At 42.2% G+C, this 12,247-nt stretch overlaps 1 protein-coding gene across 12 annotated transcripts in view; it reads right to left on the minus strand.

Annotated features, from left to right (window-relative positions):
* Positions 1-12,247, minus strand: part of LOC122879778 (rho guanine nucleotide exchange factor 9) — a 41,186-nt gene that overhangs the window by 8,746 nt on the left and 20,193 nt on the right. For 8 of the 12 annotated variants that reach the window (XR_006378787.1, XM_044204201.1, XM_044204196.1 and 5 more), the window contains 7 exons: positions 7,392-7,571; positions 6,646-6,735; positions 5,355-5,555; positions 3,185-3,364; positions 2,555-2,787; positions 1,393-1,522; positions 453-584 (listed from right to left, as the gene is read on the minus strand). Coding sequence is in view for 11 of the 12 variants with exons in the window: in XM_044204201.1 (XP_044060136.1) it covers positions 453-584; positions 1,393-1,522; positions 2,555-2,787; positions 3,185-3,364; positions 5,355-5,555; positions 6,646-6,735; positions 7,392-7,571 (1,146 nt within the window). In the remaining variant the exon portion in view is untranslated. Of the gene's footprint in view, positions 1-452; positions 585-1,392; positions 1,523-2,554; positions 2,788-3,184; positions 3,365-5,354; positions 5,556-6,645; positions 6,736-7,391; positions 7,572-10,593; positions 10,881-12,247 lie in introns of those variants that run through there. The other 4 variants (XM_044204197.1, XM_044204200.1, XM_044204206.1 and 1 more) reach the window with 2 other exon arrangements.

A 12,247-nucleotide genomic window follows, 5' to 3' on the forward strand; every position in this document is an offset into this window, starting at 1 on the left:
GTGTATACACGTGTGTGTGATGACGCAGTTATTCAGCCCCTGTGTGTGTTTGTGTATACGTTGTCTGTCTGCATTTGTGTCTGTGTCTCTGTGTGCATGTATTGTAGAGTGTAGCCGAGCGTGAACATCCATCTGACAGGAGAGCACAGCCTTGGTGCATTAGAGCCCAAACCACCACAGCTCCATTTTGTGAAAGGTGCTGAGGATTTGAACGCATCTTCACTGAGGGCTGGTGCGTCTCATACGGTGTTGTGTAATCTATTTCCAGCTCTCGAGTAAGGCTGAAGAAGTCACATTGTCTTCAAGCATCTCCGTCACCAGCCGTGTGATACACAACTTTTAAGAACACAGGCTGATGGTGTGTTTTTTAGCAGACAACAGAGTCTTCAAAAAAGGAAGAACATGAACAAAGAGAGACAGAGGGGAGAGAGAGAGAGAAAGAGAGAGCCTACCTTCTTACAGAGGACCAGCTGGTGATCAAAGAGGAAGAAGACTCGCTGCTGGCTGCGTCCATACGGCTGATAGATCCATGACAACTCCCCAGTGTAGATGAGCTCCGAGCTCCTGTCCAAGATATCATCCCCCTAGTAGACACACACATACACAAACACAAACACGGATACGCACTTTATAAATGAAGAAGATACTCATAGACAGAACTATGCAATTGACGCAACTGCCAAAAGCTCCACCAATTTTACGCATACAGGAAAGATCAGTTAACTCATCAGGGTTAGTGGTTCTCAGCCTGTGAAAACACATGCATAATGTCTTCTGTGGCTCTGAAAGAGCTTTGTTAAGTCTGAGAAATGATGTCATCAGCTTGGGCTTGAAAACTACTTCATTTTCTTTAACAGAACTTGGACATAGGGTTTATAAGACATGGCTGTTTACCAGACAGGGGGAGTCACTAGTGACTAAAATTCAGGATCTGCTGCATCGATTTTGATTTTTTTTTTGTGGCTCTTACAAGCCTCCCAACTTTGTGAAAGTGCAATATTAAATTGCTGGACTCCTCCTTTATGTAATGTTGAAAAGGTGACCTATATTAGACAATCAGTCATCTAATGCAGGGTTATGTGTAGGTCTGAAAGTCCGAAAGTGAAAGTTAAAAAGAAAAAAAATATTTAAGGAATGAAATGAGTGACTGGAAATTTTAAAAACATATACAAACACAAAATGTTATGTTTTCACAAAGTTAACCTGAGGTTGTGTAAAACTGTCTATATTTAGTGATAATATACTGGAGTAAAATGTAAGTTCTTCCATCCCTAGGCAAAATCTGTGACTAAACAGATGGACTAAACAGACCAGACCAGATTTTGCCAGTAAAACAACATCAGTGGACATCAGATGTTTGGTAATTACTCCACAGTCTATACACATACATACCTCCCAGTCCAGAACAGAGGCTTGCCACTGGGCGATCTTGTCGATGTTCTCCAGCCTCCTCTTCCTCTCGTTGATCTGTTGAGTGACGTTCCGCATTACTGCCAGCGCTGCTGCCACGTATCGATAGTCACTACGGACACAGTGTATACATAATTACTCTTGGGGTGTTAAAGGGAAAAGTTATGGCTCCTGGAGATCGGCCACTCTTTAAAAAAGACATGTAGTGTTGCAGTAGTGAATGATACAGAGTAGCCTATTAAAGGACTGAGGTTATAAACTCAGGTAACAGCAGTAAGTCTGCTGGAACACAGTCAAAATAACACACTGCTACTTAATTCTAATCAGCCACTTCCTCTATCTGCAGTTAACTCTGGCTGCATCTATGCTAACTGAGCTGGATTTATCCCTCTGGCTTAGATGTGATCCAATCCTCACTTTGGAAGATAATGCGTGTGTGTGTGTGTGTGACAGAGAGCAGGCCTATATCTGGCAGATTCTCCGCAGCTCCTAACAGTCAAACACTGTGATCTGGCAGGCCTTGCTGGCAGAGCTGGCACCTGTCCCTCTCTGGCTGAGAACGCGTGGTTTGTGAATGACCTGGAGCTGGCTGAGACACGCTGAATCACTTACAACGTGTTTCTGTGGGTTTGCACGCATGAGTTTGCACATCTGGATGCTCGCGTATGTGTCTGTGCATGAGAGATCATCTGCAAATGTTTATACTGTGTACTGTGCTTCTGTGCTGTGCATGCAGTGTGCGGAGAATGTTGACGCTTGTATATGTGCCAGCAAAAACCCAAATTCATATTTAATCTGCAATCTATTTATATCCAGAGTTCTATGCAATGATCCTATGGCCATGTATTGAAATGAAAATGACATGACATGTGAATTGCAGTACTGTCATTTTCAATACGAAATGTTTTCCTCTAAATTCACGGAAAGCTGGTAAAACAGTGCAAAACATTTGTTTCAGTTCATGCATGGATAATCACTGCTTCGGTAGAATAAACCCAACACCTGCAACAGCTGCATTGCAACACAATGCATCTGGAACACAATGATGCATCAGCAACGGCTTCTTTTTAGAAACAAATGCACTACCATCAAACAAAAACACATTCAGCAGATTAAATGTGACCTTGGCCAAAGCGTACAGTACCTGTGCTCCTGCGCAGTGTATTTGAGAAGCTCAGCCAACTGGAGTGGATATTTGCAGATTTTCTGGACAGGGGTGAGCAAGAAGCCGTCTATGGCAATGTCAATCATTTGCTGGAGGAGGCGACAGGCCTCGAAGAAGTGCTGATACCTGCCATCCCTCATCAGTTTGCTCAGCTCCATACAGGCATCCAAGTGGTTGTTACAGTATTCTGAATAGATCCAAAAACCATCTTGCTGTGTAGTGTAAAGGAAAGATAGAAAGATACATGTTGAGAGAGGAAAATATGTAATGAATCCTCTTTTCAATAAAACATGCTGGGGAGAGGAGTGCCAATATGTACAGAAGAGCGGCTCCGGTTGCTAAAATTTTTATTAGAGCTGTTTTCTCAAGATCATGACTTAATTATCTCATTATCTTGAGATAAACTGTTTGCTGGCGACTTAATTAACTTAACTGTTATTTCAAGATAATGAGATAATTAAGTTCTGATCTTGAGATAACAGGCCTAACAAAAGTATTAGCAATTATAGCTGCTCTCGGCTGGACAGCGTTTTCCTTTTTTTTTCATACGAATTTTTATCAAAGTGTGTTAAAAAAGGAAATAACTAATAAAACACAATTTGAACTCACGTGTTCTAAAAAGCACGGCCCGATTTCAGAGAGGTGGGGTTCCTCTGTGTTGTACTGTTTCTCCAAGTCTCTAACAAAGCCCATCTGGAAGCGGTAGATGTCCTCGATGTTCCCAAAGATGACCTTCAGCTGGTCGTCATTGAACATGTCCACACGCTTCCTGCACTGGCGCAGATAGCCCTGCAACAATATGGGTTACAACTGCTGTGAGGCTTTCAAAGACGATACTGTTGAAGTGCCAGGTCCTGAATTGTGACATGGCTGCAAGGCTATGAGTCAGAAAACACTACAGAAAAGTTCATTCCTTAAATATAATTCATTTGAATCAGACTGAACTATGACTCTTCAGAAGCTTCTGTACAGTCAAAAACAATTTTGTATAGGCCGAACTGTGGCCCCAATTTGTCAGTCCAATTCTTGTGGTTAATTAAATGCCCTGAAGCTTTGTTACTATGGGAACAGATTTGCTGTAAGAGGTAGGTTTTTGCTGTTTCACACTCCGCTACCCAGAATTCTCTCTGTTGTCATGGTGAAAAACACAAGCTAAGCCTTTTTGTTTTGTTTCTTAAAGTCAAGTTCAATGCAAACTATCAAAATTAAAGCAGTGTTTTAAAATGGGGTATCCTCGATTTGAGAAAAGTATTATCTTTCCAAAATAATCGATGGCACAAGATTAAAACAAAATTATTATTATATATTTTGTATTTTACAGTCATGGAGTTAAGAACAAGGAAAATATCAACAGCTTAGTGGCATTTTGAGTTCATGTGCACAGGGATTCCACAGCATTTTTTCCTCTCTGATTAGTTTTGTTATGTCTTTAAACCCTTTACTTTTACACAGTCTGAAAATAGTTATGACAAAGTATAAATCTCACCTTTGACTGGCTTGTCAGCATCTGTTTTCAAGCACATCAAAGATGGCTAATAACTCATCTTGCCTGTGCATGTTTATAGCAAGTTGGAAAATGCTGAGTACTCCCATACTGTACTCCGAAGTGTAGAGGGGAAAAGGTGAAATTTATGCTTTATTGCAACTATTTATAAACATTATGCTTCACCTGGAATACAGACAAAGGGCATACAGATGATTAAGGAAAGATGATTAGATAAGCAAGAATTTGCACTAGAAAATCTTGCCCACCCAAAGTCATGATGCAAAGGTATTTTGTTCTGTAGTTCGATATGACCGCTATGTAACTAAAACCTTTGCGGTGGCTTTGCTAGTGACAAACAGCATTTAAGAAACAAGTGCTTCACATGAAAAATAGAATTATGCAATCTTACTTTAACTAACTTGTATTTTGTCGCTATATTTTTTACAGTATCAGCAGGATGACCAACTGGTGGCAATGGACTACTGTACTTAACAGTATGTTATACTGTTAATACTGTAGCAGTAGAACAAACAGGGATAGGTATGGAACAGTGATTGATTACAACTGTGGTCTGTTTTCTATCATAAATAAGACAATTGTGTCGCTAGCTGGCCATGACTGGAAATCTTAATGCCAATTCATCATAAATACTGTACATATATGTTTTAGGCTACACAGTGGACTAACACTATGCCATGAAAAACCAGGTCTATATACAGACTAGGCTCGAGAAATTCACATTTTGTTACACAAAAAAAGAGTGAAAAATGTACATTTAAACAAATGACAAAATTATATGAGTTCACAGAATTTAGGAGTGAAATAGTTTTGGGGATTCTTTATAAAAGGCTTGCCATCCTAAAAATGTAACAAATGGCAAGGCGTTTGTTTAATTTTATTAGGTGTGAATTCTAGCTTGTCACTTCGCCATGATTCATAATATAATGACAAATTTAATCTGGACTAGATTGCTCCAAGTGTGGCAGCTGACACTGCTATGTACAATTGACACATTGTGTTTTCATATATAACAAAAAGAGAGTTATTTTTGGACTGTTTTGAAATCAACAGAAAAAATATGCCTTGAATAAAAGTGTGAATGTGGGAGTGTTTAGAATTCATACTAGACCCTTGTGTAACATCAAAAGGGCTGCTATTTCTCTCATTCACGTTTCAGTTAATTCAGTTCTTTACCATTTACCTTTCCTATTGTCTCTTTGGCATTAAAGCATGCCCTGGAGCTGCTGTGTCTGTGTATGCGTGTGCTGGTGGATGTGTACATGTGTTTAGTACCTCACAGATGTCCTTGAGGTGTTTGATGTAGTGTCTCTCTGTGCTCATGATCTCATTGATGACATTAGCTCTCATCTGGTCTCGGTTCTGAAGGGGCGAACCCAGACACAGGCAGTCATTGGTTGGGTCCAGGTGCCCGTTCTGCACCTCGCTGGTCCCCTCGGCTGGCTCCGCTCCCCCATCCTCCTGGTTCACCCACAGCTGAGTGCAAACACATTCGCACACACGCAGATCCACACACACATGCACTTGAATAAGAAATGTGCTCAGTTAAGTGTTGAATATGATCTGATGAAAAAAGTATTAGTAAACATACATTTAAGTATTCACATCACATATTTTTGCCATATTAAGTGGTACTACTCACTCCTCATGAGCATGAATGCACATAGCACACACACCCACACACACACATCACATACATGAACACACATCTCACACACACAGAGCTTCATTTAGAGGGTCTCTGGTAGTTTGGACAGTGAGAAAGACTGTTGGTCCAGCATGTCAGAAAGGTGAGGGACAAACTGCCAAACACTCCAGAGTTTTAAAAAAGCCTCTTTCTCAGACTGGTGCCCAGAGGATATTCAATGCCCAACTTTGGCCCTGTGTGTGACTCAAAAAAATCTCCCCCCTGCACATATGCATGCATATACACTCGCACACAACCTCACAATTTCCACACAAATGAACACTCACCAACACACACCCGCACACACACAGATCCACATACAGAGTTTATTCCACTCTCGCTCATAGAGAGGGCCAAGTGAGCGGGATTTCAGATGTCCAGCAGCCAACACCTGATGACACACAGTTTGCCAAGAGAACATCAAAGAACCGACGGGTAAAATGCCAAACACAAGATGAGAAATGCAGCGCCACAGACAAGCAGAGTGACGGGTGGTAGAGCACTGACTGCAGACGAGAACTACTAGCGCAGCATTAAGACTGAGAAATAGTCAGAGTCAATAGTAAATAGAGTACTGAAAAAATAATCAATATTTGAAATCGAAATAACCATGAATATTAACAGGAAAAATGATTCCAAACTCCATCTAATTCCATACGAATACATTTGTAGAATTTGAGTATAGGCCATTAAGAAGACATTTAACATTATTTTACTTTTGACTCATCAGTTCTGCCTCTCTATCGACCCTGTTGAGGATGATGTGATAGTCATGGGAACGTTAATGTTTGGTAATGTCGAGGGTACGTTATGTGGACAGACTGGAGCGGGCGGGTGGGCGGGCAGGCTGGATGGGTAGATGAAGCTGGGAAAACGCACCTTTGACGTGGTGTTTTGGAACCGTGGAGTTGCTATGGGGTTGATATAGAAAACCTGTTTTGTTTGGGGCTGAGGAGGGTGGGGTTCCACCTTGGAGAGAGAGAATGACAGAACAGAAAGATACTTTTTGGTTGACAGTCAGTCAGCCTGTCTGCCCTGCCCTCTCAGGAGTGAATATGGAAGGGTGAACAGGTGGGAATGGCCATGAGGAGTGTCTGGCGGGGGGGGGGGTGTTCAGGGGGTTGCTCTGCTGTGGGAATCCTCCGCCTACAACAAGAATGCTAATTCTTCCTTCAATAAGTTAAGTAAAAAAAGTATGGACTAACATACAGTAGGTTTAGTTGAGCTCAGATATGGGTGAGATTATATAATCATGGTGTAAAGTGAGAACCTTATAATTTATGTGGATTTCAAGGGTAGGAGTTAAAGGTGATGCCAAACTAAAAAAGGGGCCCATCAGTATCTTTGCTTCTTTGTCCCTGAACACCAGATAAAGGCACTTAGCCAGCTGTTCTCTCATCTCTTGAGTGTTATGTATTATTACAATATAGCATTATTCAACTGTGTGTGTGTGTGTGTGTTTTGTGCATGCGTGTTTGTGTATATGACATAGACTTGTGCATGTGCACCTTCCTCCGTGTATTTATCAGCTTGTGTGCATATGCTCATGTGCCTCCATTTCTGTATGTGTGTGGGTGTGTGTTGTGTCTATGGTCGCTGGCCAGCCATGGCTGCAGCTAACTCACCCGTACAAAGCTGGCAGGGAACCATCCTTCCTCCTCATCAATCTGGCCCCACCACCAGTCCTTGTTGGAGGCGTCCAGCACCTTGATGACGTCACCGGCCTTAAACGCCAACTCCCGGTCCGCCATGGTCACATGGTCCCATACCGCCTCAGCGTTGACGATTGAACCTCCACTTATCAACTGGAGAAATCGGAGGGAAAGACAGGCTTTATTCTCATTACATTAAGCCACTGCTGTACAAACAGCATGAACAGCACTGAGGCTGACCAATAAATATGGGTCCACGTGATCTAAAACAGCATCTAAATCAAATTTGAAAGTGATTGTAATTCAGGACTCAGCCTCATTTTGGCCTCGATATGTGTGAATCCTTGTTGTTAAACCCACTCAGATTACTAATGGATTCAAATACACACCCTCAAAGCCAGGGCCCACTGGCAGCTTAGGGATTGCAAATAGAACAACACAATGGTCAACACAGACCACAGTACAACACAACAAAATACAACAACACAAAAAAGGCAGAGCCATTAGTGGAGAAACAAAACAGCGTTCAGAAGCACAGCACCAGTCTTCACACAGGGACTGTAATTGGCCCATTATGACATTAGAATAATTACACGTGTTAATGTAATATAAATGCTGAGGAGCAAACAAATGTGAAGGGATAATCTCCCTTCCTTCATGCTGTCATCAGAGCTTGTTATTTTATCTGCAGAGCAGTCTTTGACTAAACATGGAAGGATGACTCATCAAATCTTTTCTATTGATTTTAGCATCATGAATAAATAATGTGGACATTATGCGACACTGGAAATAAATGTTTAAATTGAAAAACTTGTGTGATTGTACGTGAGCAGAGTATTATTTTATGTGCATGCATTGGGCATAGTCTTTACGGACATGGAAGCCTGTCAGGTGATCAGTATTCTTTAGGGGATTTGGAGAGGCTAAAGGTTGTTCTCATTAAAGGACAAGAGACAGCGGGCAGTGTTCCTGAGAAGGACCTGCGTCTGACATCATCCATCTACCAAACAGCCTCACCATCCATCACACTAGCTCTGTTGCCTCGAGACATACACAAACACACATACGTTACACGCACACGTGCAGCCACACTTTTGACTTGATATACATTAAACCCTGTTATGCATTTGTGCACAGCTCCAACTGTTTGTTCCAATTGTTCTCTCCAAAGTAGTGTTCAGCAGCATTCTCCAGGCCTAACCATGCATCCAGTCCCTGGGGCTGTGAACAGAGCAGCCAGCACTAACCAAGCCTGACAGGAGCTGCTTAGGCTCTAGGTAAGGAGTTATCAACGGCCTGGAGACAGGGATGTCACATGGATGGACATTAAATTAGTTCTTTACTTGTATTAAGGCTTTTGCATATTAGCTACTGTTATTTTCTAAATGGAGCTAGTTGTGTTTTTTCCTTCAGTCCTTTAAGATTGCTTTGCCTTTTATAAAATGGAATCCTGGATGGGAAAACCTTTTAAAATGCACCTCATCAATCCAGCACAAAAATGCTATTCTACCTATGTGCTGATGCAGTATGTTTGTAAGAACGTCCATGAGGAACAGCAGATTGTTTGTATGCAACCCCCCATGAGGATCTAAGCTCACAGACTCAGCAGCTACGTTGCCCCTTCAACCTGTAGACAAGTCTACTTCCCTGATGGCTTACTGAGACAGCTACAGGGGATATAAGCCAATCAAGGCAGAGGGGTGAACATAGGGAGGGACGTCCATGCCTGGAAGGGAAAGAACAGCCGTCGTCATGGCGACAGATGAGGATGCTTCACTGGTATTGACAAGTTGATGGGATGAGGCAAGGACACTTGCACCAGAATATTTCCAAATAAAGGAGTGTGTGTCTATGTGAGCGCACATAGATACACAAAGAGTGACAAAGAGTGACCACTGAGTAACTGCAATAACACTGATTAAATATTAAAATGACAAACCAATCACATTAGAGAATCCAGTAACATGATCATTTCCAAGTCAATGTAAAACACGGTAGATGGTATGGGCCTCTGCATGCAGGTTTTAGATCAAAGATATCACTGAGTAGGCTGATTCAATCAGGTATGACATAGGCCTGGGAGCTGGGGTAACAATAGCTCTAGCCTATATCTTAAAGCTTTCCACTACAGGAAGAAAGGAGGATTACCGCAAAAACATGCGTCACGCTGCCATGGAAACAGTACATGAATAGTACTCAAAAAGATTTTAAAAATCATTCTTGATTTAGGAAAAGGAATTTCATTTAAATCATTTATCACACAGATGGGTAGTTTAAAAAACACACAGGAATAGCTAGTGGAAGCCAAATCAGTTCTACTTGACCGTCACCATCTGACATCAGGACCCACAGAACAGATGAGCCATGGCACTGAGGTCAGTCTTGTTTCTTGCTCCTTCACTGTAATGTCTGCTTGCCCTAATCCACCCACCCACCCCCTCCAGCACCAATCCATTTTCAGCCCCATTCACTCCAAGCACAATCTCTCCAGGCCCCATCAATCTGCTGTAATATAGGCAACAGACAGAAAGCGCGAGGGAGAGAGACAGATAGAGATCCATTCACAGCCAATGTTCCTCCCTGCTTAGTTCTCTCCCTCCCCTCATCCCTCCATCTCCCTAATGTGATCAGCACTGCCCTCTCCAATACATTGCATCCTTTCCCCCTCTTCATGTCTGAATAAATTAAAAGCATTACATAATCAATCTTCCCAATTCCCACATACTGTAGACTCACAAATACAGGGAAGTCTTGCCACAAAACTCGTCATTACCTGTGTGCCTACCAGCTGTAATGACCCATGTCATCATTATGGTTACACTGCAGTTACAACATCAAAGATCAGAGGGCGAAACAGCCGGCTTTAAACCACAAAACCTGTATTTGGGTCAATGCAAATGAATGCAGAGGAATCTATCCCTATACATGGACATATATGACAGTGCTTTCGGTTTCATGTTCAAGCACAGACATGGAGACTGACAAGGAAATATGTAAGAATAGAGAGCCGATTCACTCGCTTATATCATCTTTGCAGCACAACACATCAGCATTCACTGCACTGGCAGCTCCACTGCATTCCAACATCCTCCTCTATCTCTAGCCATAGCACATCTGCACCAAAGCACCTACAGCATCCCTGAGCAAACACACACACGCCTTTAGCCAGCCTTACCATGTTTGTGGCATGTAACTGTTCAGAGAGCGTATGCATGGAGAAGTCCGGTTCATACAATCATGATAATTAAATCTCTTTTGGAAGTGGTTGAGACGATGGTCCTCCGCAAGAGCTGAGCCTGCGATGTCGAGTAACAAGGTGCTGTATTCCAGAAAGAGGTTTCTCTTTCCGACGCACTGAGTAAGTCTCGCGGTCCGTCCTCCCTGTGTCTGCCAACCCTGTTATGTAATACACTTATACCCTGAGTCTGGGAGCCAATCAAAGATGCTCTGCCTAAAACCGGTGAGAAATACACACACATCCTCACGGACATTGTTGTCTCGCTCGCACACACCATCCGCACATTGACACTTCTGACAGCACAGCATTTAACAGAACTCTATTAGAAGGCACCTGCCCTGGAGGGATCACAAATGTGTGAACACTTGGGACGTGTGCACCACTCTGATTCAAAGAGGAACTACAGATAACACCCACCCAGACTATTTCACACACACACACACACACACACACACACACACACACACACACACATGCAACTTAGCATGCTCACACATCTGTAGGTAGCACTGTTTTATCACTAATAGCCAAGTGAGCCATAACCACTGCAGTATATAATATTATGATGCTGTGTTTACAGTCCAGTGGGGGTCCCCGCTAGGAAGGATGTTTATGTGTTGTACCACAGTGATGAAAACACTAGCCCACATGCCACTGCATGTGATGGAGGTATCTGTGTTCATAATACATGGCCGCCATGCATATAACTACAGTACAACATTTACCACTTAACTAGAAACACACATGAAACACACAGCACTTAGTCTTGAGTGTGAGAGAGCACATACAGTATCTTCAAAAAACCTAGCTAGCCTGACATCCCTATTAATAGGACTGTCATGGACGGCTCTGGGATAGGCTTTTAGCATATCTATTTCTGACATTCATTCAACATTCATGACACCTGCCTCCAATCCTTTATTAGATTTTGCCACTGCATGTGGAAAAAAAGAACATAGGCATTTTTATCCCCATCTGACATTTCTTTTCACTTGGAGGACATTTCATCTGTGAGAAATATGCAGATATATTCATAAATATTTTATTGGTCACTATTCAGTGACCAGGTGTAATAATGTTTGGGCTTCGGATACAGGTGCCACATTGAAATGTTGCAAAATAGGAGAAATGTGAATGTTGTGGGCTATGAAATGGGAGCTGAGTTTAGCTGCATCTAAAATGGGGGAAACCTGGAGTGATGGAGGCCCTCCTTTATTAGGCCTAGCCCTGCCTGCTATTGGTTACTGTTCAGCTGAGATTACAATGATCCTCTAGAGTCTATGATCACTAGCACAAACCTCTCACTTGCACCGCTATTTGTTACAAATATAACATTTACTTCAGTGGAGAGACCACGGCTCAGCTATTAGCTGCCATATTGTGGATGTGGCTACCGTGGATCACAATAGGAAAACAAGTCCTGACGCAGCAGTAGGCTGTTGTTAAAAAAGACCATCACAATCATTTTTTTCTCATCTAAAATTCTAATTATTATAGAATAAAATTAATCCATATGCATAATCCACAAAATACAACATGGAGGAGAGAGGGATATCGACGTAGGGGACATGTTTATATGCGGGGATATGAA

The sequence above is a fragment of the Siniperca chuatsi genome, linkage group LG8 (assembly GCF_020085105.1).
Source record: "Siniperca chuatsi isolate FFG_IHB_CAS linkage group LG8, ASM2008510v1, whole genome shotgun sequence".
Lineage (NCBI taxonomy): Eukaryota > Metazoa > Chordata > Actinopteri > Centrarchiformes > Sinipercidae > Siniperca > Siniperca chuatsi.